The sequence below is a fragment of the Stegostoma tigrinum genome, chromosome 37 (genome assembly GCF_030684315.1).
Source record: "Stegostoma tigrinum isolate sSteTig4 chromosome 37, sSteTig4.hap1, whole genome shotgun sequence".
NCBI classification, from domain to species: Eukaryota; Metazoa; Chordata; class Chondrichthyes; order Orectolobiformes; family Stegostomatidae; genus Stegostoma; species Stegostoma tigrinum.
The window spans coordinates 16,743,653-16,771,241 of record NC_081390.1 but is presented as its reverse complement, the minus strand read 5'-3'; the positions used below and the strand labels follow the sequence as shown (position 1 = coordinate 16,771,241).

The window sequence follows — 27,589 nt, the reverse complement described above, 5'->3', positions numbered from 1 at the left end:
ATGATTGAGAGCCAGTGCAGAGGGCAGCTGAGGATGTCCCAAGCTATTCTATCACATCAAAAGCCACTGCTAGATGAGAACAATTAGGTAGCAATGCCATGCCAGTAGCTCTAAAACTAATGGCTGGCCTCAATTTATTTGTCAACAGATCCAATTCAGGGAACTTCTAGAGACCTTGCTGGCATTTCACAGTCCTCAACTGCATTTGAATGCCACTGGTCCTCTCCTTGGAAGAGCCCACCATTTTTTAAATTCTTCACTCTTTGTAATGCCCGGACTATACATTTTTTCATGATTAGGAAGGAACAGTATTGAAAGGTGAAATATGATAACAATCACTGTAGCACAGATTTCATGTTTGTCATCTTTATCAGATGCTAGTTAGTAAATTATTAAAATTTTACAAACTGATTTGCAAATTAAGTTATTATACAGATTATGTGTAGCATTGTATTACTGCTGGTCCCTTGTTTTGATGAATGCAATGAAAAGAAATAGTTGTAATCTCCTTGCAGCTTTCCTATTTAAACTCTCCCTTGACGTTGCTGATGACAACCAGCTGGGAAACATGGAAGCTGAACTTTGCTTCTATTGTACAGTGTCATTATACAGTTTTGAAATTCACTGCTCCTATGCAGTATAGATGCTATTTTGATAACTTGGTGCAAGAGGGCATTCACTTTATTTGAAAAGTGCATTGTAGATATTTGGTAAATAATTTAGCAACACAGCAGGTGTCTGCAGTCTACATTCCAGTCTGCTGGAATGTGTATTATTGAAGGGCAAATCATGGGCTGCATGCTCTGAAGAGTAGTTGAGAGGTTATTTTTACGATATTTAGTTCTTGAAAAGGTTATTAATAAAATACTTTAATGAGATGTTTATACTTTTAAAAACACATTGTTATTGAATTCGTTCCAAGTTCATTATGCCACTGCAGATTTGCTTATCTGAAAAGGTTTGTGTGAATATGCTGATGTTTCTGGATTGCCAGAGCAGGAGTATGTCATTTTGCCCCTCAAGCCTGCCCACTATTTAATAAGATCTTATCTGAAATTCCTCAAGTCTCAACTCCTCTTTCATTCCAACTCCTCATTGACAACTTTTATGATATTTCAAAAATCTATCTACTCCTCTTCAAATACTTTCAGTGATCTAGCCTCTGGGGTAGAAAATTGCAGACATACATGATCGTCTGGGAGAAGAAATTCTTTCACAGTTTAGTATTAAACAAGTATCTCCTTATTTTGCAGCTAGGCTCCTTAGTTTGAGATTCACCCACTAGTGGAAATATCTTCATGTCTACCCTGTCAAGCCCCCTCATTAACTTTTGTGTTAAAATATGATCAGCTTCTTCTAAACTCAATCCTTGATAAGTCAACCTCTTCATCCCAGGAATCAGCCGAGAGAATTTCTTCTGAACTGTTGCCAATGCCAATGCATCTATATTTTCTTAAATACGGTGACCAAAACTATTCACACTACATTACAAATTTGTACTGAACAAGATTCTGTTGGGAGTACTGAGTTGTCTATATAAACTGTAGTGTATTTGTAATATTCAGAAAAAAAGCTGAAACAGAATGCAGTGCCTTAATCTGCTTGCTATGTAAATTAGATGAAAGTGATATTTGAGGGTGGAATCTTAGCTTTGGCATCTTGATGTGCCACAACATTTTATTTGCAGTCATTGGAAGACAATGTTGTATTATTTTGTATTTCTTTCTGACTAGTTTTAGTGATGCTTTCAGTACTCCACTTTCAGTCGTATTCCCTATGTTGTTTTGTTTCAAAAAATTGCCTCCAGTTATAACCCTACACCTGAAATTCACATTCTTGCTCAAAGTGATTTTAAAGCTCTGTTCCTTGATCTGAACTTTTCTCTGATCATCTCCTCAGCTGAAACTTTTTAAACATGGCTTCCAGATGAACAGTACCCCTGAGCTCTCTCTGATGAAGGGTCTAGGCCCGAAACGTCAGCTTTTGTGCTCCTGAGATGCTGCTTGGCCTGCTGTGTTCATGCAGCCTCACATTTTATTATCTTGGAATTCTCCAGCATCTGCAGTTCCCATTACCCCTGATGTCCATCAGGTAAACCACTTGAACACCCTTCACCCAAATCATACTGTCACAGTCACACAAACCACTGAAAACATTCTTATCAAATTGATATTTGTTACTTAAGGCAGTGTATCCTTTGATGTCATACACCTTAACCTGACTGCTGAGATTACCAGAATCTGAACAATTTGTCATGTATGTGCGCGTAATAACCAGCCTATCCACTTCATAAGTAACTCATTGTCTGCCAAACATTTTAAAACATCCTAAGGCTGTTATAAATGATAAATGTAAGATTTAATTTGCTTCGAGATTCAGGGACAAAATTGTAGCATTCTAAAGATCTGATTAATACGATATGGAAATATTTCTGTCATTGTTTTTTGGAGTTTAATTTATTAGTTTTTGTGGTAATGTATTAGGATTGAGCTGAGATTGAAATCCATACTTTGCACTGTCATCCTTCCTGATTGAATTGGATTCAACATCTATTCCAACCTTCTCTCTTTGTCTAGACAGTAGTTTTGAAATGTTCTTAATACATCTATGCCTGAGGTCCAAAATCAACATAGCCTTGACCTGTTTTGCTGACACTTCTAACTGCAAAGAACTGAAGTGTTGGATTGCAACTGCAAATTCAGTAGGAAAACAATACACCTCATAAAACATTTGTAATTAGTCATGTTATCTGTTGAAGTAGCAACAACAAGGCTTGGGTTAGCCTTCATTTGGGCGTGGGAAAAAAAAGGGATGAAGATGAAAAGCCAGGGATTAGTGCTAAGCCGGATACAGTACCAACAAAAATTGGAAGTGTCAAACAGTGCTTTCACACCCATTGGTTTTTCAATTTTTATTAAAAAGAAGAGTGCTTGGTGTATGTGTTACTTGCACAAGTTTATATCTTGCTCCTTTTTTTAATCATTATTTCCTTTTGAATCATTTGTCTTTTGGATGCTATCAGTCTATTTAAAGTGATTGATTGGCATTTAGTTGGCTTTTTAAAAGTCTTTTCAAAACCTGGCTATTTCTGTCTTGGTCAGTATTACACATTCCTAGATAGTAAAATGTGAGGCTGGACGAACCCAGCAGGCCAAGCAGCATCTCAGGAGCACAAAAGCTGATGTTTCGGGCCTAGACCCTTCATCAGAGAGGGGGATGGGGTGAGGGCTCTGGAATAAATAGGGAGAGAGGGGGAGGCGGACCGAAGATGGAGAGAAAAGAAGATAGGTGGAGAGGAGAGTATAGGTGGGGAGGTACGGAGGGGATAGGTCAGCCCAGGGAAGACGGACAGGTCAAGGAGGTGGGATGAGGTTAGTAGGTAGGAGATGGAGGTGCGGCTTGAGGTGGGAGGAAGGGATGGGTGAGAGGAAGAACAGGTTAGGGAGGCAGAGACAGGCTGGAATGGTTTTGGGATGCAGTGGGTGGAGGGGAAGAGCTGGGCTGGTTGTGTGGTGCAGTGGGGGGAGGGGACGAACTGGGCTGGTTTCGGGATGCGGTGGGGGAAGGGCAGATTTTGAAGCTGGTGAAGTCCACATTGATACCATTGGGCTGCAGGGTTCCCAAGCGGAATATGAGTTGCTGTTCCTGCAACCTTCAGGTGGCATCATTGTGGCAGTGCAGGAGGCCCATGATGGACATGTCATCTAAAGAATGGGAGGGGGAGTGAAAATGGTTTGCGACTGGGAGGTGCAGTTGTTTATTGCAAACCGAGCGGAGGTGTTCTGCAAAGCAGTTCCCAAGCCTTCGTTTGGTTTCCCCAATGTAGAGGAAGCCACACCGGGTACAATGGATACAGTATACCACATTGGCAGATGTGCATGTGAAGTTCTGCTTAATATGGAAAGTCATCTTGGGGCCTGGGATAAGGGTGAGGGAGGAGCTGTGGGGGCAAGTGTAGCACTTCCTACGGTTGCAGCGGAAGGTGCCGGGTGTGGTGGGGTTGGAGAGGAGTGTGGAGCGAACAAGGGAGTCGCGGAGAGAGTGGTCTCTCTGGAAGGCAGACAAGGGTGGGGATGGAAAAATGTCTTGGGTGGTGGGGTCGGATTGTAGATGGTGGAAGTGTCGGAGGATGATGCGTTGTATCCGGAGGTTGGTGGGGTGGTGTGTGAGAACGAGGGGGATCCTCTTTGGGCAGTTGTGGCGGGGGCGGGGTGTGAGGGATGTGTGGTGGAAAAATGCGGGAGACGCGGTCAAGGGCGTTCTCGACCACTGTGGGAGGTAAGTTGCGGTCCTTGAAGAACTTGGACATCTGGGATGTGTGGGAGTGGAATGCCTCATCGTGGGGGCAGAGGCGGAGGATTTGGGAATAGGGGATGGAATTTTTGCAGGAGGGTGGGTGGGAGGAGGTGTATTCTAGGTAGCTGTGGGAGTCGGTGGGCTTGAAATGGACATCAGTTATAAGCTGGTCGCCTGAGATGGAGACTGAGAGGTCCAGGAAGGTGAGGGATGTGCTGGAGATGGCCCAGGTGAACTGAAGGTTGGGGTGGAAGGTGTTGGTGAAGTGGATGAACTGTTCGAGCTCCTCTGGGGAGCAAGAGGCGGCGCCGATACAGTCATCAACGTAACGGAGGAAGAGGTGGGGTTTGGGGCCTGTGTAGGTGCGGAAGAGGGACTGTTCCACGTAACCTACAAAGAGGCAGGCATAGCTGGGGCCCGTGCAGGTGCCCATGGCCACCCCCTTAGTCTGTAGGAAGTGGGAGGAATCGAAAGAGAAGTTGTTGAGCGTGAGGACGAGTTCGGCTAGGCGGATGAGGGTATCGGTGGAGGGATACTGGTCGGGCCTGCGGGACAGGAAGAAGCGGAGGGCCTTGGGGCCATCTGCATGTGGAATACAGGTGTATAGGGACTGGACGTCCATGGTGAAAATGAGGTGTTGGGGGCCAGGGAAGTTCTGGAGGAGGTGGAGGGCGTGGTGGTGTCACGGACGTAGGTGGGGAGTTCCTGGACCAAAGGGGAGAAAATGGAGTCCAGATAGGTGGAGATGAGTTCGGTGGGGCAGGAGCAGGCTGAGACAATGGGTCGACCAGGGCAGGCAGGTTTGTGGATTTTGGGAAGCAGATAGAAACGGGCCGTGCGGGGTTGGGGAACTATGAGGTTGGAGGCTGTGGGTGGGAGGTCCCCTGAGGTGATGAGGTCATGAATGGCGTTAGAGGTGATGGTTTGGTGCTCGGGGATGGGGTCATGATCGAGGGGGCGGTAGGAGGTGGTGTCGGAGAGTTGGCGTTTCGCCTCGGCGATGTAGCGGTCGATGTGCCATACTACCACTGCGCCACTCTTGTCTGCGGGTCTGCAGGCAAGGCCCCTCCGCTTCTTCCTGTCCCGCAGGCCCGACCAGTCCCCCTCCACTGACACCCTCATCCGCCTAGCCGAACTCGTCCTCACCCTCAACAACTTCTCTTTCGATTCCTCCCACTTCCTACAGACTGAGGGGGTGGCCATGGGCACCTGCATGGGCCCCAGCTATGCCTGCCTCTTTGTAGGTTACGTGGAACAGTCCCTCTTCCGCACCTACACAGGCCCCAAACCCCACCTCTTCCTCCGTTACGTTGATGACTGTATCGGCGCCGCCTCTTGCTCCCCAGAGGAGCTTGAACAGTTCATCCACTTCACCAACACCTTCCACCCCAACCTTCAGTTCACCTGGGCCATCTCCAGCACATCCCTCACCTTCCTGGACCTCTCAGTCTCCATCTCAGGCGACCAGCTTGTAACTGATGTCCATTTCAAGCCCACCAACTCCCACAGCTACCTAGAATACACCTCCTCCCACCCACCCTCCTGCAAAAATTCCATCCCCTATTCCCAATTCCTCCGCCTCTGCCGCATCTGCTCCCACGATGAGGCATTCCACTCCCACACATCCCAGATGTCCAAGTTCTTCAAGGATTGCAACTTACCTCCCACAGTGGTCGAGAACGCCCTTGACCGCGTCTCCCGCATTTTTCCGCCACACATCCCTCACACCCCGCCCCCGCCACAACCGCCCAAAGAGGATCCCCCTCGTTCTCACACACCACCCCACCAACCTCCGGATACAACGCATCATCCTCCGACACTTCCACCATCTACAATCTGACCCCACCGCCCAAGACGTTTTTCCATCCCCACCCTTGTCTGCCTTCCAGAGAGACCACTCTCTCCGCGACTCCCTTGTTCGCTCCACACTGCCCTCCAACCCCACCACACCCGGCACCTTCCCCTGCAACCGTAGGAAGTGCTACACTTGCCCCCACAGCTCCTCCCTCACCCCTATCCCAGGCCCCAAGATGACTTTCCATATTAAGCAGAGTTCACCTGCACATCTGCCAGTGTGGTATACTGTATCCATTGTACCCGGTGTGGCTTCCTCTACATTGGGGAAACCAAGCGAAGGCTTGGGGACTGCTTTGCAGAACATCTCCGCTCGGTTCGCAATAAACAACTGCACCTCCCAGTCGCAAACCATTTCCACTCCCCCTCCCATTCTTTAGATGACTTGTCCATCATGGGCCTCCTGCACTGCCACAATGATGCCACCCGAAGGTTGCAGGAACAACAACTCATATTCCGCTTGGGAACCCTGCAGCCCAATGGTATCAATGTGGACTTCACCAGCTTCAAAATCTGCCCTTCCCCCACCGCATCCCAAAACAGCCCAGTTCGTCCCCTCCCCCCACTGCACCACACAACCAGCCCAGCTCTTCCCCTCCACCCACTGCATCCCAAAACCAGTCCAGCCTGTCTCTGCCTCCCTAACCTGTTCTTCCTCTCACCCATCCCTTCCTCCCACCCCAAGCCGCACCTCCATCTCCTAACAACTAACCTCATCCCACCTCCTTGACCTGTTCGTCTTCCCTGGACTGACCTATCCCCTCCGTACCTCCCCACCTACACTCTCCTCTCCACCTATCTTCTTTTCTCTCCATCTTCGGTCTGCCTCCCCCTCTCTCCCTATTTATTCCAGAACCGTCACTCCATCCCCCTCTCTGATGAAGGGTCTAGGCCCGAAACATCAGCTTTTATGCTCCTGAGATGCTGCTGGGCCTGCTGTGTTCATCCAGCCTCACATTTTATTATCCTGGATTCTCCAGCATCTGCAGTTCCCGTTATCACTTACACATTCCTAACTGACTTTAAGAAGATGACGGTGAGCGCCTTCTTGAAATGCTGCAGTCCATGTAGTCTTGGTACACCTACAGTTTTGACAGGGAAGGAGAAACCGTATAGTTCCAGCTCCAGGTGATGTATGGGGGGCATATTTTTAAGGTTTAGAGGTGAAAGATTTAAAACGGACCAGTGGGGCAACTTTTTAAACATACAAGGTGGTTCATTCATGTGCAATGAACTATCAGACGAATTGGTAGATGCAGGTATACTTAGAACATTTAAAAGACATTTGGACAGGTACACGAACAGGAAAGGTTTCGAGGGATATGGGTGAAATGCAGGTAAGTGAGACTAGTTTAGTTGGGAAACTTGGTCAGCATGGATGAGTTGGACCGAGAAGTTTGTTTCCATGCTGTAATACTCTTTAACTCTATAGCCTCATTGGAAACTTGCATGTGGTGTTCCCATGCTGCCCTTGTTCTCCCAGGTGGTAGGGACTGTGGGCTTGGAAAATACTTTTTCTTAAAAACTTGTATACATATATCTACATTAAACCAGTTTGAATGTCTGATATTTTAAAATTTTGCCAATCAGCCAATCAAAAATATATTAAAATTCTTCACATCTAGACAGGAAAGAGATTGCTACCAATTTAATATAAAGTTAGTGATACAGGATTTTCCCTTTCAGTGTAGTAACGAAAGCCAAACATGTGCCAATTCCTCTTGCATTTGGGTTACCCCCTCCAAAAGATGATAACACTGTCTTATTTGGGACAAGTTTCATCTATTGCCTTCTCCTTCTATCTTTCTGCCAGCCCCTGACATACACTACTAAACTACCTCTGATTATTTGCACTTAGTACAATGTATGGGCATTTGTTTGAAGCACTTCACTGGAAATATCATATTTGCCATTGGTTGCATGCTAATCCATTATTTATTAACCTCCCATCAGGGTGTAGTATTGTTATAATAATTAATTGACTGTGCCTTTGATTGTCAGTTAATTTCCTACTGTTTATCATATTATTTTGATTTCTGTAACCTTTTCCTCTTTGGAACACCTTGAACTCTGATGGTTTAGTGAAGCGTTTGCATTTTATATGGTGAAGCATTTAATCTCCACAGTAAATTATGTTTCCAAAAACATTCATTAAAATTACTGTATCTAAGTAAATAGTTGCTTAGCAGTACGGAACAGTTTGGAACTTGAGTGTTGCTGAAAAGGAGACATACTGTCACTCCTTTTCACCTTAGACTCATCAGGATAGAATCACAAAAATACCAAATATCAAAGACAACAAAAATTTCTACAGGTTGGAAAAATGGTTGGCAAATGGACCATGATTGGCAAAGAGAAATAGCACCAGGGACCAGTTAACTGCCAAGCTTTTTTTTAAATGTTGAAGCCAGCCAGATTGACTTTGATTGGTTAAGGAATTATCATGGGATTGTGTCAAGAGTTACCATACCAACTAATTGAAGATTATCAATTGGGCTGACACTCTTGCTCACTTGTGCGTGTAGAAATCCACCAAACACATTCATCTGCAGGGCCCTGACCTTGGCAGACAAGAACACATCCGTGCCTTGGTACTTTTTCAACTGAATAAATGTTGGACCAATCAGATTTGACTTGCTTGGTTTGAATTTAAACGAAAGCTTGTCAGTTAATTGTTCCCTGTTGCTTTCTCTGTGGCACTGTAGTTACCAATCAGACTTCATTTCCAAAGCAATCATTTCTCTCTCTTCTCATGCAGTATAAATTGCTATTTTCTGTGAGCTTTGATATTGTCGTGCCAGACAAAACATTTCAACAGCATGTCTCTTTATTCAGAAATCACATAGCATCAATTCTGTGAACGAAAAAAGACTAGAAACTTAAATACTTAACAGTTGCCTTTTTATTCTTTAACCATGTCAGACATGTCTCTTTATGTCTCTGGATTCTGTTTTAACCAATGGTCCATTTTATGGTCCATTGCTGCACTTGCCACATTGCTAAAATGTAACCTTTTTTGAGCACATTTTATAATCTGAAGTATTCACTTTAGTTAATCAGTGGAGAGATGTGTGTGTGAGCAAAGAATCTGCCCTTTAGAAGGGTAGCTTGGTGCAATTCCGTGAATAAGTTACCTGAAGAATTGAGACTTCAGTTCACATAACACCAGAAATCATGGGAAATTATATGGCTCGAAGTGTTTCACAGCCAATTCAGTATTTTTGAAATAGAGTCACTGATATAATGTTGCACAGATCGCAGTTAATTAGTGCAAAACAAAGTTCCACAAAAAACAGAGATACATAAACTTGTAATTTGATTTTGGTGGTGTTTGAGAGATAAATCTTGTCCATGATGCCTGTAGAATTACCTCTTTCACATTTTGCCAAGATCTTTTATGTTCACTGCGAAGGGCCTTGGTTTAATTTACTACAAGGGACAGCAACTCCCAACAAGTCAGAACCCCATCATTTGTACATAGATTTCAGAGTCTGGGTGAAGTCTCTGGATTGGACCCAGAAATTTTCTCATTTAAAGGGGAGAATACACATAAAAAGCAGAAAGCTCAATGGAGAGTGAAGGAGGGCATGTGAGAAATAGCCGCACACATACCTAAAAATGAAGTGTCAACTTGGTAAAGCTGCCAATCAGGAATCTGAGGAAGGGTCACCGGACCCGAAACATTAACTCTGTTTTCTCCTTCACAGATGCTGCCAAACCTGCCGAGCTTTTCTAGCAACTTTGTTTTTGAATCAGGAATACATGCATGCTGAACAGTATAAGCAGCAAGTGATAGGTAGAGCTAAGCGTACCCACGACTAATGGATCAGATCTAAGCTCTGAAATCCTGTTAGATCCGTTCGTGAATGGTGGTGGACCGTTAAGCAACTGACAGGAAGAGGAGACTCCACAAATAGACCTAACCTCAATGATGGTAAAGCCCAGCACATTAGTACATAAGATAAGGCTGAAGCACTTGCAGCAATCTTCAGCCAGAAGTGCCACGTGGATGATCCACGTTGGCCTCCTGTGGTCCTCGGCGTTATAGATACCAATCTTCAGCCAGTTTGATTCATCCCACAATACCAAGAAATGGTTAGAATGATTCATCCCACAATACCAAGAAATGGTTAGAATGACTGGAGACTGCCAAGGCTATGAGCCCTGACAACATTCTGGCAATAGTACTGAAGACTTCTGCTCCAGAACTTGCTGCTCCCTAGTCAAGCTTTTCCAGTAAAGTTACAACATTGACATCTACCCAAAAATGTGGAAAATTTCCAAACTACGCTCGTGACTTCACTATGGCCTTGGTTCAAACATGGAGAAAGAGCTGAATTCCAGTGGTGAGCTGACAGTGGTAGCCATCAAGGCCTCATTTGACTGATTGTGGCATCAAGGAATCCTAGCAAAACTGGAATCAGTGGGTATCAAGAAACAAATTCTCTACTTGTTGTCATATCCAATGCATAGGCAGATGGTTGTAGTTGTTGGAGGTCAGTCATCTCAGCTGCAGGGTACTTCCTCAGGGTAGTAACCTAGGCTCAACCATCTTCAGTTACTTCCGACCTTATGAATGAAGGAAGTGAGATGTTCACTAATGATTGTACAATGTTCAGCACCATTTACGAATCCTCAGATAGTGAAGCAATCCATGTACAAATACAATAATATCTGCACTGTATCAGGTTTGGGTTGATAAGTGGCAAGTAGCATTTGTACCACACAAATACCAGGCAATGACCATCTCCAATAAGAAATAATCTAAATACTGCTTCTTGACATTCAGTAGTGTTGCTGTCACTGAATCCCCACTATCAACATCCTTGGGGTTACCATTGACCAGAAATTCAATGAGCTCACCACATAAACACAGTTGCTACAAGAGCAGGACAGAGGCTAGGAATACTGCGTCAATTAACTCACCTCTTGACTCTCCAAAAGCCATCTATCATCTAATGGCACAAATCAGGAATGTAGTTGAATAATTTACACTTCCCTGGATGGATGCAATTCAAAAAAATACTCACAAAGCTGATACCATCCAGGACAAAGCAGCACACTTGATTGGCACTACACCCACAAGCACCCACTCCCTCCAGCTCCGATGCAAAGTTTGTAGATGCTATCTACAGGATGCACTGCAGAAATTCACCAAAGATCTTCCAAACACATGACCATTTCTATCTAGAAGGATGGGGGCCGCAGATACTTAGGAATCACGGCCACCTACAAGTTACCCTCCAAAATACTCACCATCCTGATTGGAAATATATCTCTTTTCCTTCACTGTAACTGAACCATAATCCTCCCTAATGCCATTGTGGTCAACTCGTAGCACATGGTGTACAGGAAGAGGTCCACAGAAATTAATTTGAAATGTATCATGTTTCTTTGTGATTTTTTTTCCTGTTATTTTCTGGAAACCTGCAGTACTGTTGAGTCAATTTATTTGAAAGTAACACAACTGTATTGATTCTTCCGACCATCATAAAATTCCAATTTCTTAATTTTCATTCTTCAGCGCTCTTCAGTTTTACTTTCACTTCTCCCTTCTCTTTTCTTTGCATCCCCTCCACCTTGTCTTCTACACTGGTTTTTGCACTCCGTGTTAAATTCTGTTTCTATTCTATGCTTATGTTTGATAGTCTCGTCATAATTGTAAAAATTGTAGTTGCTGGAATTTGGATTAAAACTGCAAGAGTATTTTCTTAGCTATGTTGAATATTGTTGTATTCTAATTAACTGCTGTGTGAAATTAACAAGAATAAACATGCTTAGATTTATCTTAAGATACAGTGTATTTTTTTCAAATGCAGCCAATAGCTTTTAATTCTTTTTGTTCAATTTTTCAAATGATTGCCTATAAATATAACTTTTATTATAAATTGATGCATTGTTGCTCAACCTTTCAGTGAAATAACATGAATTCTCTATTTGTGGTGTAATATGCTTTTGAACTTTTGATCTTGCATTTTTTAATTAACACTATTGTATATATGGCAGTCTCTAATCTGATATCATTTATTTTATTTTTCCATAATATTCTGTATTCTAAATATTTTTCCCATATTCACATATTGTGCAATTAAGTATCGATCCTGTGTAACGTGCTTTATTATTGCTTCTTCTGTTCATTATCATACAGGTATTTATGGACTGGATGAGTCCGATTTGGATAAGGTTTTTCGATTACCCATGACAACCTTCATTGGAGGAAGTGAATCTGCAATTTCGTTGCGTGAAATCCTAAAACGTTTAGAGGTCAGTGCTTGATTATCAATAAACCCGAATTAATTTCTCTTTACGAGGGGTAAAAAAAGCAAGTTAACAAGTTTAATGTGGGCCACTCTGCTTTGTCATCTGGTGGTCACCTGCAGAAGTGGCCACGTATCCCCTTTATAATGCAACCTGAACATACTTGATTAGTGACCTTTCAGTTGACCAAGTGACTTTATTGTTCTTGCCTTCCTTGTGCTTTTCTGTTGCTGGCAATGTTCAACACACAATCCAGTGAACTGTTTACCATTTCCACATAGTTTTAGTGTTGAAATAACCAAATAACTTTAAAACTAAAACAGCTGTGCTGAGTGAATCATAGCCAATTCAATTGTACCCGCAAACCCACATTTCCACCCACATGTGACAGCCTTTAAACACTTTGCTTAACATGAATCTATCTATCTCTGCCTCAGAAACAAACCATGGATGCTGCTTCTGCCAACTTTTCTGGAAGAGAGTTCCAAAGACTAATGCTATTGAATGTCAAATGATTAGATTCTCTCCCGTTAGAAATGGCCACTGCCTGTCACTTGTGTGGCACAAATGTTACCTGCCACTTTTCAGCCCAACACTGTTACAATATATTCATTAAATATTCTAGCTTTGCCATGCGCACTCCAAAGCTAAGAAGTCCTGATTCTAACAATTATTAACTGCTTACGATTTACACTAATATGGCTGATTTTTAGGTTTAACTCTCATCGTCTCAAGCAAAAACCTATCAGTGTTAAGTTTACAACAGCAACTAATTTAGGTGAAAATGTTTGTGATATGTGGTTTAATTTTCTTGTTTGAATCAGAACGCTTACTGCAGACACATTGGTTTGGAATTCATGTTTATAAATGATGTGGAACAATGCCAATGGATCAGACAGAAGTTTGAAACTCCAGATATCTTAAAATTTACTAACCAGGAGAAAAAAAGGCTGTTGGCTCGGCTGGTCCGTTCAACAAGGTACAAAATATTTTGGTATTTCAAGAACATAAACAGCTTGCTGACTTCACTGTGTAACTTAGGTGGCATGGAGGCTCAGTGGTTAGCACTACTGCCACTCAGCACCAGGGGCCTGTGTCTAATTCCACCCTTGGGCAACTGTCTGATTGGAGTTTGCATGTCCTCCTTGTTTCTGTGTTCAGGATGGTCAGAGTAAGGGTACTCTCCTCATAAGGTGTGAAAATCCAAATGATGGGCAGCACATCACATGTCTTGATCTTTTCTGCCCTATTGTGGGCTGTTTTACTCCTGGAATGAGAGAGAAGCAGGTATTACAGAAGACAGATGTGGGTGGCACAGCTGTTACTGTTGGTATAGGTGGACAGATTTCCTGGGTGGGCGGCACAGAGGGCATGCAGGGTTAATGGTCTTACAGGCTGTGTGTGGGTGAGCGCGAGTGGGGAAAGATTCTGTAGGTAATAATAGCATGATAGACTATAAGCCTTAGTGGGTGGTAGGTCCAGGAACAGAGGGAGAATGAGTATGAGGCGACATGCTGTCAGAGTGCTTGAAGGGCACTGAACTTCTTCCTCTTGTGCTGCGATTCCTCCAGGTAACTGATGCTGCTCTAACCTAGATGACAACCTCGTACCAGGCTGGCATGGTTTAGAGATGGCCTCCACTGCTGCCCCTGGGGAAGAGGAAACCCTGCCTGTGCACACCCCCTGCGGCAGGACCTCCAAGAATATGCCCACAAAGTTGGGTGCTGACTTACCCACCTATCACATCCAGGGCAAAAGTGAGGAATCATACAGGAGAGCTCCTGATTTGGGTGCACAGCAGCCTTGTAAAGGTGGCTTCTGTGCCAAGGATGCTGGCTAATTCCGAGATCTCGGGTGACTGACAAATTGCTCCAGGCCTATTGTGTGGTTAGCTGGGCCAGAAGTTGGACATGAGACTTGCCATGAGAATGAAATGCCAATTAATGCAGGAGTTCGGAAAAGTACAGCGAGAAGACTCACCAAACTTGAAATGCCTTGCACTTAGATCAAAAACTATAAGACTGAGCTTCAAGTTTCTCATTTTGTCAATGGGCAATATTCTGATAGGCAGTTTGGTAGTTCAGGATGTAAATGATTATTTCCTTGGACTCTATTTTGATTATTAATCCTAATTTTCTGATGTTGGTGGCATTGAAGTCTTACAGCGAAATATTTGTATCAAAAACAGTTGAAACAATCATTTTTAATTATGCATAAAGTTACTTATATGATGGAAAAAGTATATTTAGGATCAGTAAGTGGGGGAGGACATTTTTTGTGACTTTTGTAGAGCCAAACTTTAATTCTGCCCAGTAGAGATAATGTATGAGAATGGTATCAAAATCAAGTGGCTGATTTTACCATCATTTTACTTCAAACCCGCCTACTAGGCACCTGACACAGGAAGTAAAGACTCATTAATTAATGAAGTAGATGTAATTTTAAAGACCTGTTGAAAAGGATGTTCATCATAGATCTTCAAATTGGTAAAACCTGGAGATCATTACATAGAGGCTCCAAAAATAAACACTGAAGTGAAACAAAGAACTGCAGACTTTAAAGATCTGAAACAAAAACAGAAACTGCAGAAAAGCTCAGTTCTGGTGAAGGGTCACAGGACTCAAAACATTAACCCTGCGTTCTTTCCACAGATGCTGAGACCTGCTGACTTTCACTGGCAATTTCTGTTTCTGTTACAAAAATTTTAACTACAAATAATTCTGGGACCCAGGTGAGAAACAACTTGATAGAGTAATGTATATTTCTGCTACTTTGGCTGTCCAATCCATCCACAACTCTATCCCCATTTCCAAACTCTGTCTCACATCCCAGTCCAGCCCAAGGACAAATCTTCCTGCCAGCTAGCCAACTTTCAAGTACAGGATTGCCGATTTGTAGGCTTAGAGCTCTTGGGTAACATATCAAAGTCCCACCTTCAAAATGGGCTAGGTATCTTCCCAAAGACTCCGGATGACTGGTTCACAACTTACTGAGTAACGGTTAAAATTACCTTTCTGTGTTTTCAAGGTTTGAAGAATTTCTTGCAAGAAAATGGTCTTCTGAGAAGCGGTTTGGTGTGGAAGGATGTGAGGTGTTAATTCCAGCTTTGAAGACCATCATTGATGTTTCTATTTCCAAGGGGATAGACAATGTAATTATGGGAATGCCACACAGGTAACACACCTGGTCTTAAAATTTTCAAAAGAATGTGATTTCTCGGCTCATTTTGATTAAATTTAAAAAATATACAGGTTTGCATAAAGTCAAAAATGCTTGTTAGAAAGCAGGAAAGCTAATATAAGTTACCCCATCCTTGTTTGATGCTTACACCAATTGCATTGCTCCATCCTAGATCAGACGGATAAACTCATCATAGACTTGGAATTGAACTTACTGATCTGTTCAGCTGACTGCTACCCTGATTTTACAAGCTGATTCCTGGCCTCAATTTTTCCATGGATCATAGTATAACTCTCGCATTGGAAAAATTCCACAGAAGCTGGTATCCCATCACCAAGCCATCCTTTATTTACACATGAAGAGCCCTTGACATTGATCCACCTCCCTCAGAGCCAGTGTGAACAGAATGACTGACACTCCGGTTCTTATCTGTTAACTGGAGCTTTCAAATCAGGGAACTCAACTCATATTCTGGGAGGTTGACCTGGTTGACCTCGTTACAATTGCCACATCCCCCTCCTGAGACCGAGAATATAGGCCAGTTCTTTTATTATCGCTTTTCTTGGAATGTTTGGATACCCGGCTAGGTACCTCCAACACTGCCTCTGATACGGGCAGTGTGTGATGCACAACAGCTCACCTCTTGCGCCCGGAGCGCCTCAGAAGAAATTCATTCTCTTCTTCAGGCAGCAAAGGCATTCAGGCGGCGACATCCATTGCGTCCATCTCAGATTCCAAGGTATCATGAATGCTTGCTGGTATGGGAGAACCCATGGATTCCAGAACAGTCAGAAAGACTGTTGGGGAGGAAGGCATGTTTGCATCTGCATCGTTAGCAATTTTTCAATATTCATATGACCCACATGCTTGTTTAGAACCGGCACACCTATCTGATCTTCATATGCCACTGGACCTGACCTTGTGTCAACTGTGCCTGTTACCCATGCAGGACCATTCCTGTGGTTTCGACACCAAACATTGTCCCTTGAAGTAAACTGTCTCTCTCGCTTAGTGGAGTCTTGCATCCAGCATTGGCGTTCCTGATGGTAAATCACTCTCCCCCTCCCAAGTCTGGGAAGATCAGGTGTAGCCTGCTGTGGAGTCTTCTCCCCATTAGTAATGCTGCTGGAGCTACCCCTGTAGTTACATGAGAGCTGAAGCTGTAGGGTGTTTCTTTAAGCTTGCCTTCAAAGCTCGGACTGCCGTTTTTGCCAGACCATTAGAGGAAGGCTGATGTAATTGACTTAGTATGTCGAATGCCATTCAACTTTAGGAAATACTCAAAATCCCTGCTGGCAAACAATCACCTGTTATATGTGAGCAACACTTCTGGAAGACTGTGTATTGCAAAAGATGCATGAAGTTTTTCTATCATAGTCCCCATATTTGACGAATCAACTTTATGCACGTCCAGCCACTTTGAATGAGTGTCCACAATGCCTAAGAACATTGACCACATCAAAGGACCCGCATAGCCAATGTGTAACTGAGTTCAGGGTTTACCCAACCATTCCAACAAATACGGGGGAGCTTCTGGTGGTAATCTTTGTCTTTTTTGGCATTCTGGCCACAGCTCTACCACACAGCTATGTTTGCATCCAGTGCTGGCCACCAGACATGGCTTCTTGCCAACATCTTCATTTTGAAAACTCCTGGATGACCCTGGGACTGCATCCATAATCTGGTGATGACCTTTGCTCAGGACTTGCCATAATAATATGCTGTCATCTACACTGATCTGGCCTCTCTGGGTCCAAAAAGATTTCAATTCTGGTTGTGACGGCCCTTTGGTATCCCCATCACCACCAGCTGTTTTAGTTTTACCTGGACTGGATCTTTCTGTGTCCAGAGTCTGATATTGTCAGCTGTGACTGAAAGTGTGTCCAGAAAATTGAAAACCATTACAGACTTTTCCAGATCTTTTCCTGATCTCCCAGATGATGTTCCAACTTGTAAATATATGCACTTAGTCTTAGAGCCCACCGCTGAATTCAGCCTGAAGCTATGAATGGCACTCCCTCGTCCTTTTTAAGTAAACCTAGCAGGAGTTTGTGGTACTTCACTATTACAAATTTATATCCGTAAAGGTATTGGTGGACTTTACAGAGTGTGCACTCTCCTGGATACTGGCCTATGAGTTTTCTTACTCATTTTAGGTCTACTAGAACTCATCTGTTGTCTCATGTCCATATTCTGGCAGCAACTACAATAGCTTGCTGGCTGGATCCCGAAGAAATTTGAAGTTTGGCCAAGGTTTGACTTTGTTTTGGGATTTTGCTTAGAGTCCCTCTGTTCAGGATATGGTCTGATTGAGGCTATGTGATTGCCTTAATTCAAGTGATGCTCCCCAAGCTCAGTCAGACTGGAAAGGGTGTTCACTTCTTTCAGAATACTCTGAAACTCATCTGCTCCACTTTCTACATTTTCCAATGATAAAGCCAGTTGTAGTGCTTGTTTCAAGTCCAGCTTGGGCTTCAGCTAGCTGGCGCTTTTGCATTGTTACATCATTAATCAGACATACCAAACAGTTTCTCAGCATCCCATTCTCATCGCCTGAAATCACTCCACAGAGGCTGGTATCCCATCATCATGTCACCCTTTATTTATATGTGGAGGGTTCTTAACATTGATCCAGCTCGTTATCTGTCAGCAAGGTTTCCCTGATTGGACCAGATTAACAGGCACAATCAGGGAATTCCTTCTGTGAGCTCCACCTGACTGACATTGTTACAATCACTACACGAACCACAAACTATTGTTTCAAGTGGACTTAAGTTATAATAGTTTGACTAAGGGCTCTTATGATACAATGGTAGTGTTTCTAGTATGTAATAACATCTCTGTACAGGTCAGTTAGAAAATATATATAATAGATCAGCTGATTTAAATAATCATCAAAATAAAAAATAATCATCATCTGTAGTTTATTTTGTTCATGTTCAGGTTTACTGGCCAGTATGCAATGATAACAATCAGTTCAGAGTCAGTTGAAGAGATCAAATGAAAGCTACACCTTTTACATAAAAAGAAGTCGAGTGCTTGAAACAAAACTTTTCAGTTATATTTTAATTCTGCAGAAGTGTAATTAAGCTTGGAATACTAATTTGTCAGTTATTTGGTTTGTGGGTGCAACAGTTTTGTTCATAGAAATAACTATGAATTGTTGCGCTGTTTTATGCAAACTCAATTGTTTTTGCAGATGTGTTGTTAGAATTTTATTGTTGATGTATGCTTTTGCCTTTTACCTTGGGGAATTAAAAAAAAATATATACAGATATTACAAAGATAGTTAATGATAATGAAAGTGTGTGAAGATGCTGTCTCTTTAAAAAGGTATTTTGTCCTGGATTTTTTTGGAGAGAGATTATAAAGACAGAGAGATTATAAAGTCAGTTAAACTGACTGCTGAAGACAGCCTAAATCAACAATTTGTGAGCCTTTAGGTGATTTTTTTTAAACAGTTGTAACAATGGAAGGGGAGTGGACAGTTCAGTCAGACCAGGCTTTCTAGTTTTTTTTAAGCTACTATAGTGAGAAGTTGTCTGGGGCCTTGGAAGGGTTGAACTTCAGTAAATGATTACTAGCTGCTACTTTCTCCAAAATCTCTCTTGATGTTGTTTCCACCTGGATTGAAGAACTGCATATAAGAATCTGTGTCTGAATTTACCTTTTTGCCAAGGGGTGAAAGAATTGGAGAAGAATTACTCAAATTTTTCATTAGGTACGGACTATCCACAGAGATGCAATCAGATCAAGGGTCAAATGTTATGTCAATATTCAGGGAAGTTATGAATAGCTTGGAAATAAAGCAATTCAAACCCACAGTGTACTATCCAGAATTGCAGGAACCATTAGAACGGCGGCATACGACTTTAAAGATCATGATAGGGGTGCATAGTCAAGACTCTCCAGATGACTGGGATAATGAATTGCGTTTGTACTTTTTGCAATTAGGGACACACCAAATGAATTTGGACATGAGGTGAGAGGACCACTAAAATTAATTCAGGAGAAATTTGTGAGTCAGAATTCAAAGACCACATATTTCAACTGTGTCAAATTTTAGGGAAAGATTAAATAGAGCAGGTGAGTTGACTAGCCAGCATTTAAAGGTAGCAAAACATATGATAAAACAGCAAGCAGATAAGAAATCAAAATTTCACAATTTTGCTAATGGAGAGAAAGTGTTAGTTTTACTTCCAGTGATAGGTGAACCAGTAAAAGTAAGGTTTAGTGGATCTTATCAAATTGAAAGGAGATTGTGTGAGGTGAATTATTTGACAGGAACACCAGATAGAAAGCAGTATCATAGAGTGTTTCATATGAATATGCACAAAAGGTATTTTGATAGGGAAGGAAAGGAAAAAGAGAATGTGTTGCTGGTTACCACACAGAGTGAAGAACCAAGTTCAGAGGATTCTGAATTGGACATTCCCCAAATTAAGTTAGACAATGAAAGAGTTCCCAAAAATTGTGATACATTATTACGTTACTTTCCAGAGGAAAATCAAATTACCTGAATGAGTTTTACTATCATCTGGGGAGATATTTGGGAGAAAGCTGGGAAGTATTAGTCTAATGCTCAAAGACAACATAATTGAAGTGAGTTGCAGCAACTAGAGCTCACCCAAAGTAGTGGTGCCAAAACCAGATGGTACCCAATGATTTTGTGTGGACTATTGCAAAGTTAATGCAGTTACAAAGTCTGATTCATATCCTGTTCCACATTTAGAAGGCTGTATTTGAGAAGTTGGGACAAGCAACTTACATTTCCAAGTTGGACTTCTTGTACCAAATTTTAGCAGTGTGGTTGCCAAACTGACTGATTTATTGAAGAAGTTCAGAATTTTAGTGGGCGGTACACTGTCAGAAGGTAGTAGAGAACGTGAAAGCTGTGTTAAGCACTCCCCCAGTGTTAGCCGCACCCAATTACACAGACCCATTCAAGGTGGCTATCAATGTGAGCGAAATGGTGTCAATGCTGTACTCTTACAAGAAGATGGCAAGAAAATAGAAAGACCTTTTTCCAGAAATTGAATTCTGACCAACAGAAATATTCCACAATTGAGAAGGAAACCTTGAGCATGGGGTTGGCATTACAATATTTCAACATTTATATTTCCAGTAATGTGCCTGAGACAGTTGTATATACAAATCATAACCCATTAAAGTTTTTGAAGAAATTTAAGGACAAAAATACCAGACTGTTTAGATGGATCTTATTACTGCAGTCATTCAATTTGAAAATTATACACGTGGCAGGACGAGAAAACGTAATTGCCTCCGCATTGTTATGATTTTTGTGAAGAAAGACAGAGACTTTCGGTGGCAAAATAAACAGACTGAAATAGAATGCAGTAGCGAATGTTTGCATAATAAGAGTTATTGTAATGTATGTGTATTCTAGTGTACGAATAGAGTATGACTAAGGGTTTTAAAATGAATTTGTATATTGGTGATTCATTTCTTTTTTCAGGGGAGAGGTGTATTGATGCTACTTCTTTAAAATGGTTATTTTGTCCTGGGTTGTTTTTTTTTAAAGAGAGATTGTAACACAATAGGTATAAAACTGGCTACTGGAGTTGGCCTAAGTCAACAATTTAGAAAGCCTTTAGGTTTTTTCAAAACAGTTGTAACAATAGAAAGGGTATGGCCAGTTCTCACAGAACATCCTTCTACTTTTTTTAGCCATAGTAGTCAGAAGCTGTTTGGGGTTGGAAACTTCAGAAAATGATTCCAAGCTGCTTCTTTCTCTGAGATCTCTTTTGTTGATTCCTCCTGGTTTGGAGAACTGCACCTGTGTCTGAATTTACCATTTTGCCAAGGGGTGTGTCATAGGTACTGTATCTATTATTCAGTTAAGTTTTCCAATTGTTGTTATTCTAGAGTCCTCTTTCTTTTTGTTTGTATTTTAACTATAGTGTTTAAATAAATTGTGTTCTGCTTAAAGACCAGTTGCATCACATCTGGAGTATGCCCTTCATATCTACCTTTAAAAAAAAACAAAGTTAGCGTCTAGGCTACCTTCTTAAAATGTTTTGAGGGCATCTAGTCTGGCCCACAATACATGTCCCTGCTCCTTTATTTTTAAGATCAATTCTGGAGTTTTGGTTGTGCATTTCCTGCCATTTGCAGTTAAATGTATTGAAATAGAATTAATTTTTGTCATGCTGAGAAAACTGTAAAAAACAGCGGAAGAATCACTTTAAAAGTCTAATATTGCTATTTCTAATACTTGCATTTTATTTCATACATGTAAAAAATTGATGACACTGCAAATTGTATTTAAATGAGAAGAAAGGATTTTAAACAAGCATTCTATTTTTAAAAAGATAAAGTTCTTAAATGGAAGGAAATATGTTCTAGCTGCTTGGTGAATGACATTTTTCCTCTCATTTTCTTCTGTTGCTCAAACTATAAAACGATACAAGTAAGCCATTCCAACCAGTGAGTGAATGCTACCATTTTGGTAACTGTTGCTAGTTCATCTTTTTAATCCCAATTTCCTAGCAGACTTCATATTCCTTACTAATTTTACTTCACAAATTGTGAAAATGCTGTGGCTTAAAGAGGTGTATATTGTCCTTTTTTGACAAAGAGAAGTTGAGACAGAAGTGGGGAGTGGTACATGCAAAGCCAATAAAGTATTCAGCTTATGAGACCTTGAGATTTTTGTAAGTTAGAACAATAGAAGCAGCATGAATGGGTGGAGTCAGGCTCCCACAGATCCAGGGTTTTAGTTTAGCTTTTGGTAGTTGCTAGTATTTTTGAAGCTAATTGTGGAAGTTGTCTCTCTGTCCCTGCTACAACTAAAAAGCTTGGGTTCTTTTTCTGCTGCCAGAATCCCCTTGCCAAGGATTTGTTTATGAGTTGTTAATATATTAGACCAGCTGGTGTTTAGCAGTTAAATAATTTTTCTTATTCTGTTGAGTTTCCCTATAGATTTAAAGTTATACTAATGCTTCCTTCTTTAATTTGTATTTTAACTGGGGTTAAGAACAAAGCGTGTTTTTCTTAAAGTCAAACAGTGTGACAATCAAATTATATATGAAACACAGCACCTTATACCTGCCTTAAAGTTAGGGTCTAGGCTATCTCCTTTATATAGCTGCAGGAGGTTTGGTCTATTCCTTAACAAAGTGGACATTCATCTTGCTATTAAAGGTATTTAACTTTCTGTCTGTGTCTTTCATGGTATATGCGCCTGAAATTCTTTCAAGCCATTGAGGAAGTTTTTGTGCATTTGTTTATAATCAAATTAACCAAATCATTATGTTTCTACATTCAGTACTTTTCACTGGAGGGAAGAAGTCCTCCTCTATCTACCCTGCCATTTTTTCTTCTTATTTTATCATTTGAAATGGCACAATCAAATTACTTCAACATCTTCCTATGCGAAATGTAACCTGATTTACATAGTCTTTCTTCATAGTCCCAACCTCTCCCATATCAATACGTGAAATCAAAGCTGGATTTTCTTTAACCAAGTCCACTGCATCCTTTCTGTGGTAGGTACCTGAAATGGAACATTGTATTCTAATACATACCGAGGATCCCTGCATGCAGTTGAATTGTTGCTTAGATTATGAAATAAATGCAAATTTAGGTGATAGGGGCAAAGTTCAGAGAAAGTTTGCATTTTGAATAGTTTTGGGGAGGGGTAATCCTGAAACTTGATTTCAGTGAATAGGTATTAAATTCTGTTAGCTTTCCTCATAATTAATGGCTGTTAATTTTGAGATACATTAAAAGACTGATTTAAAAATATAGTTACATATTCAAAGAAATACACTTTCATAGTTGCTAAATAATTTGAAAACCTTTCTAGAGGCCGGTTAAATGTGTTGGCCAATGTAATCCGGAAGGATTTAGAGCAAATTTTCTGCCAGTTTGATCCAAAGCTGGAAGCTTCTGAGGAGGTAAGCATTAATCTATTTTAGACACTTTGTAAATCAACGGGTTGTATTTGTAATTCTCAAAGTAATTTTTTTTATATTTTATGTTTTATGATAGCATGGTATTTGCACATACTGTGATATACTATTGGTCAAAATGAGACAAGAATATCTATGAAAAAATAGGTTGCGTTTAGATTTGTAAATTTTCTTGTTTTGAAATGCAACTATGGAATTGTGTGCATAATTGGTTACCACTAAATTAATATGTTAAGTAAACAAGTTCTTATTTTAAGTTTTACAATAAATCTTTTTTTTAAAGTATAAATTTCATTTATAGTGATAAACAATCCAAGTGCAATTATCCGTGTCCAGAATGGTTTCCAAATGTCAGTGAGCTCTGGGTGATGGTGTGGACAGCATGAGCTGTGCAGACAAAATATTTTTGCTTATTCCCAGAAATCAAAATACTAACAAGCAAAATTATGCATAATAAGGTTGAGGACACATACGCTTAAATTTTATTTTAAAAGCACAAATATGTGACAACAGACTTTGGCATGCTATGTTTCATTTAAATCAGATGGGATGTGAATCAAAAGATATGATTATTTTCAGATATGCACTCAGATGTTGGCACTATGGTTCAGTGGTTAGCATTGCTGCCTTACAGCGACAGGGACCCAGGTTCAATTCCACCCTCAGCCAACTGTCTGTATGGAGTTTGCACGTTCGGCCTGTGTCTGCATGGGTTTCCTCTGGGTGCTTCGGTTTCCTCCCACAGCCCAAAGATGTGCATGTTGGTGTATTGGCCATGCTAAATTGCGTGTATTGTTCAGGGATGTACAGCTTAGGTTGCGTATAGGGTAATGGGTCTGAGTGGGATGCTGAGAGGGTCAGTGTGGACTTGTTGGGTGGAAGGGTCGGTTTCTATACTGTGGGGAATCTGTGATGTTTTCAGATATATTAATTTAGTGGTAACCAATTATGCTTCCAAATCTATAGCTGCACTTTAAAACCAACAGAAAATTTTCAAAGCTAAACAGTGAAACTTATATTTTAAATAGAGATTTTTATCTGATTATTTTCAGATATGCACTCCCTTTTTACTTTAATGGTGTCTATTTACAATGCCAAATGAAAAATATTACCTGATTCTTCTCTCTGAGGTTGTGTATCTGCAGAATTCTGTAGGAATCTGTCGGGATCTTGAGGCTGAGTTACTAAGTGTATTCAAGGCTGAAATAGTTTTTTTTAAATCAGTGTGGGAATCAAGGGTTATGGGGAAAAGACAGGAAAGAGTAGAGGATTATCATATCATCCGTGATCTCATTGAATGACAGAGAAAATTAATAGGCTGAAAGACTTATTTCTGCTTCTGTGTCTAATGGTCTTAGGATATTCTTGTCTAACTGAATAGTGAATAAGGAAATGGGCCATGTCAATGTAAGTGGCATTCATTTTTAGATTGGTCACAGGAAAACAATGAAGCTTTTATATCCTGTCCCTATTCAAAATAATCTCATGAAATTATTCAGAAATTTGTTTTAAGCATTTTTCCAAAGCATCAGTTTTAAAGTGAAAACAATCTGCTATGACAGCATTTGGTATCTGAGAATTTAATATACTATTGATATTTTGGAATGTGATATGTCTGTAGTTCACAGTTGATTTAGGTCTGACAACTAGGTGTGTTAATTAGTGATTCTGCTTTCTGTATTTCAAAATATAAATAGCTGATGAACCAAATGTTGTCAGTTCTTGCGTGATTGCCTAGTTATTTGAGAGGTTGTTGCTTTGAAACTCTAATTTCGTTGCATTTTCCAGAACTTTGTTGCACTTCAGGAAGGCATGAATGTTTTACCAAGCCTCTTTTTTTCTTTACTGTGATAAAATTACTAACTAAAAATAAAAAAAAGAAGTCTCAGCCTTAACAACAAACTTGAAAACAAATATCTGATAAAAAGAAAGGCTAGCTTCAGGTTTCTTCCCATGACATTGGGCGGATTTTGGCAAAAAGAGTGGCAGGAGGGTGAACGTAATCTGGGCAGAGGCAAAAAATGTCAGATTATCGTGATGGAGATGAATTTGGGAAGTAAACACCCTCTTCAGGTGGCAGGATTACTATCTCGCCAGCTGGTGGTTAAGGTATGTCTGCATGCTTTTACATCTCATTAGTACCCACAACTTGATTGAATCAACCCTGCTGTCCGAATTGTCATCCATCCAATTGACAAACATAGCATTTCAGAAACTCAGCAGCACAAAGCAGATGTGTACCTGGTGAGTTGCACTTCTTCATCCACCTTGGGTTAAGCACTTCGCTGCTTCATTCTTATTATAGATCGGTTTTCAATGATGCTTAAAGTCACTCACGCCGTCACTTATCTAGATACAGTGGAGCCTTTCAAGTGGACCCAGACGTACCGATTCCCTAGGTCATTTCCAAATCCAACTGACACACGAAAATTGGAACAGTTTATAGTCTACCAAGCTGATGATTCCTCCCTAGTAAATGAATAGGATGCCTGGGAAGTCTGATAGATTGGCAGCTGAGATGGCCCTTAAGGGTACATGATGTATCTGTAGAATTCTGTAGGGATCTTGATGGTAAGGGTCATACTGTGGCAGTTAAAATGTGTGATGTCCCTATGAGAGTGAGGTTGCAGTGTGAAGATGGTGGCACTTACTCTTGCAGAGTGCAGGAGGTTGTTCATCTCGTTCCTGCACTGCATCCTGCTTCTTAGACTTTTACTTGAGACACTAGCCACTGGTAAAACCTAGGCTCAGGCCACACACGAATGATGGTAGGATATTTCTCACCCATCAGTGAGAAAGAGTTCTGGCCCTGATGACCCAGAGCAGAGTGTTCAGTGAAGAGCCTGCGAAGTTGGGAGCCAATTTCTGGTGCCTTGCAGTCATCTCCAGGTTTTGGGTTGTGGTGAGGGTTTGACAACCGGAGGATTTTTTAAATTAGCTTTTGATTGCAGTATGTGAAGGGGTGACCGGGTGACCTTCAAATATGGTGCCAGAAACTTTGAGCCCAGAAAGTGTAAAATGTTTGGCCACTTAAGTTGGCATGCAACAAGCAAAAGAGGAAATGATCTTATGCGCCATGGCAGAGGTGAGACAATCTAATTTGCTCACTGCCACACTTAAACTTTGGAATGGAAAATTCCAGCCACCACTATTTATAAAACAAAAGGTATTCAATTAATTAATGATCAGTGATTGTATACTTGCAATGTCAAACATGTTTAATTTATTGATATATCATAAGATTCAGGATAAGATCACATGGTCAATTATAGGTGCTTAAAATGTCTGGTCAATATTGCTTTGCCTTTCTGGCTCCTATTGAATCTTGGATTTGTTTTCTGCATTCATTATTTTGTTGGAGATAATGCTAGCGATTCATTGAACATACAGCAGTACAGTATAGTACAAGCCCTTCAGTCCACAATGTTGTGCCAAATTTTTACCCTAAATCTATCCAACCTCCACCCCCTATCTTATACTATCATCCATATGCCTATCTAATAGCTGCTAATGAGGCTGACTCCACTACCCTCTCCGGCAATGCATCCAACCCCCCTACCACTCTCTGACTAAAGAACCTACCTCTGACGTCTCTCCTATGTCTACCTCCACTCACTTTAAAACTATGCCCCCTCATAATAGCTACCTCCATCCTAGGAAAAAGTGTCTGGCTGTCCACTTTTTCTATACCCCTGATCATTTTGTACACTTCTATCAGGTCGCCGGTCATCCTTCATCGCTCTAAACAGAAAAGCCCTAGCTCTCTCAACCTTTCTTTGTTGGACCTTCCCTCCATTTCAGGCAGCATCCTGACAAATTTCCTCTGCACTTTTTCCAATGCTTCCACATCTTTCCTGTAATGAGCCAACCATAACTGGACACCATACCCCAGATGTGGCCGAACCAGGGTTTTGTATAGCTGCAGTGTAACTTCACGGCTCTTGAACCCAATCCCTCAATTAATGAAAGCTAACACACCATATGTCTTCTTAATAACTCTATCCACCTGGGTGGCAGCTTTCAGGGAACTGTGGACATGAGCCCCAAGATCCCTCTCCTCTTCCACA

The 27,589-nt window shown here is 41.3% G+C and overlaps 1 protein-coding gene across 3 annotated transcripts in view; it reads left to right on the top strand.

Annotated features, from left to right (window-relative positions):
* Positions 1–27,589, top strand: part of ogdhl (oxoglutarate dehydrogenase L) — a 134,471-nt gene that overhangs the window by 45,207 nt on the left and 61,675 nt on the right. For all 3 annotated transcript variants that reach the window (XM_048563542.2, XM_048563543.2, XM_048563544.2), the window contains exons 5-8: positions 12,299–12,414; positions 13,233–13,387; positions 15,436–15,582; positions 23,417–23,507. In XM_048563542.2, coding sequence (XP_048419499.1) covers positions 12,299–12,414; positions 13,233–13,387; positions 15,436–15,582; positions 23,417–23,507 — 509 coding nt within the window. The remainder of the gene's footprint in view (positions 1–12,298; positions 12,415–13,232; positions 13,388–15,435; positions 15,583–23,416; positions 23,508–27,589) is intronic.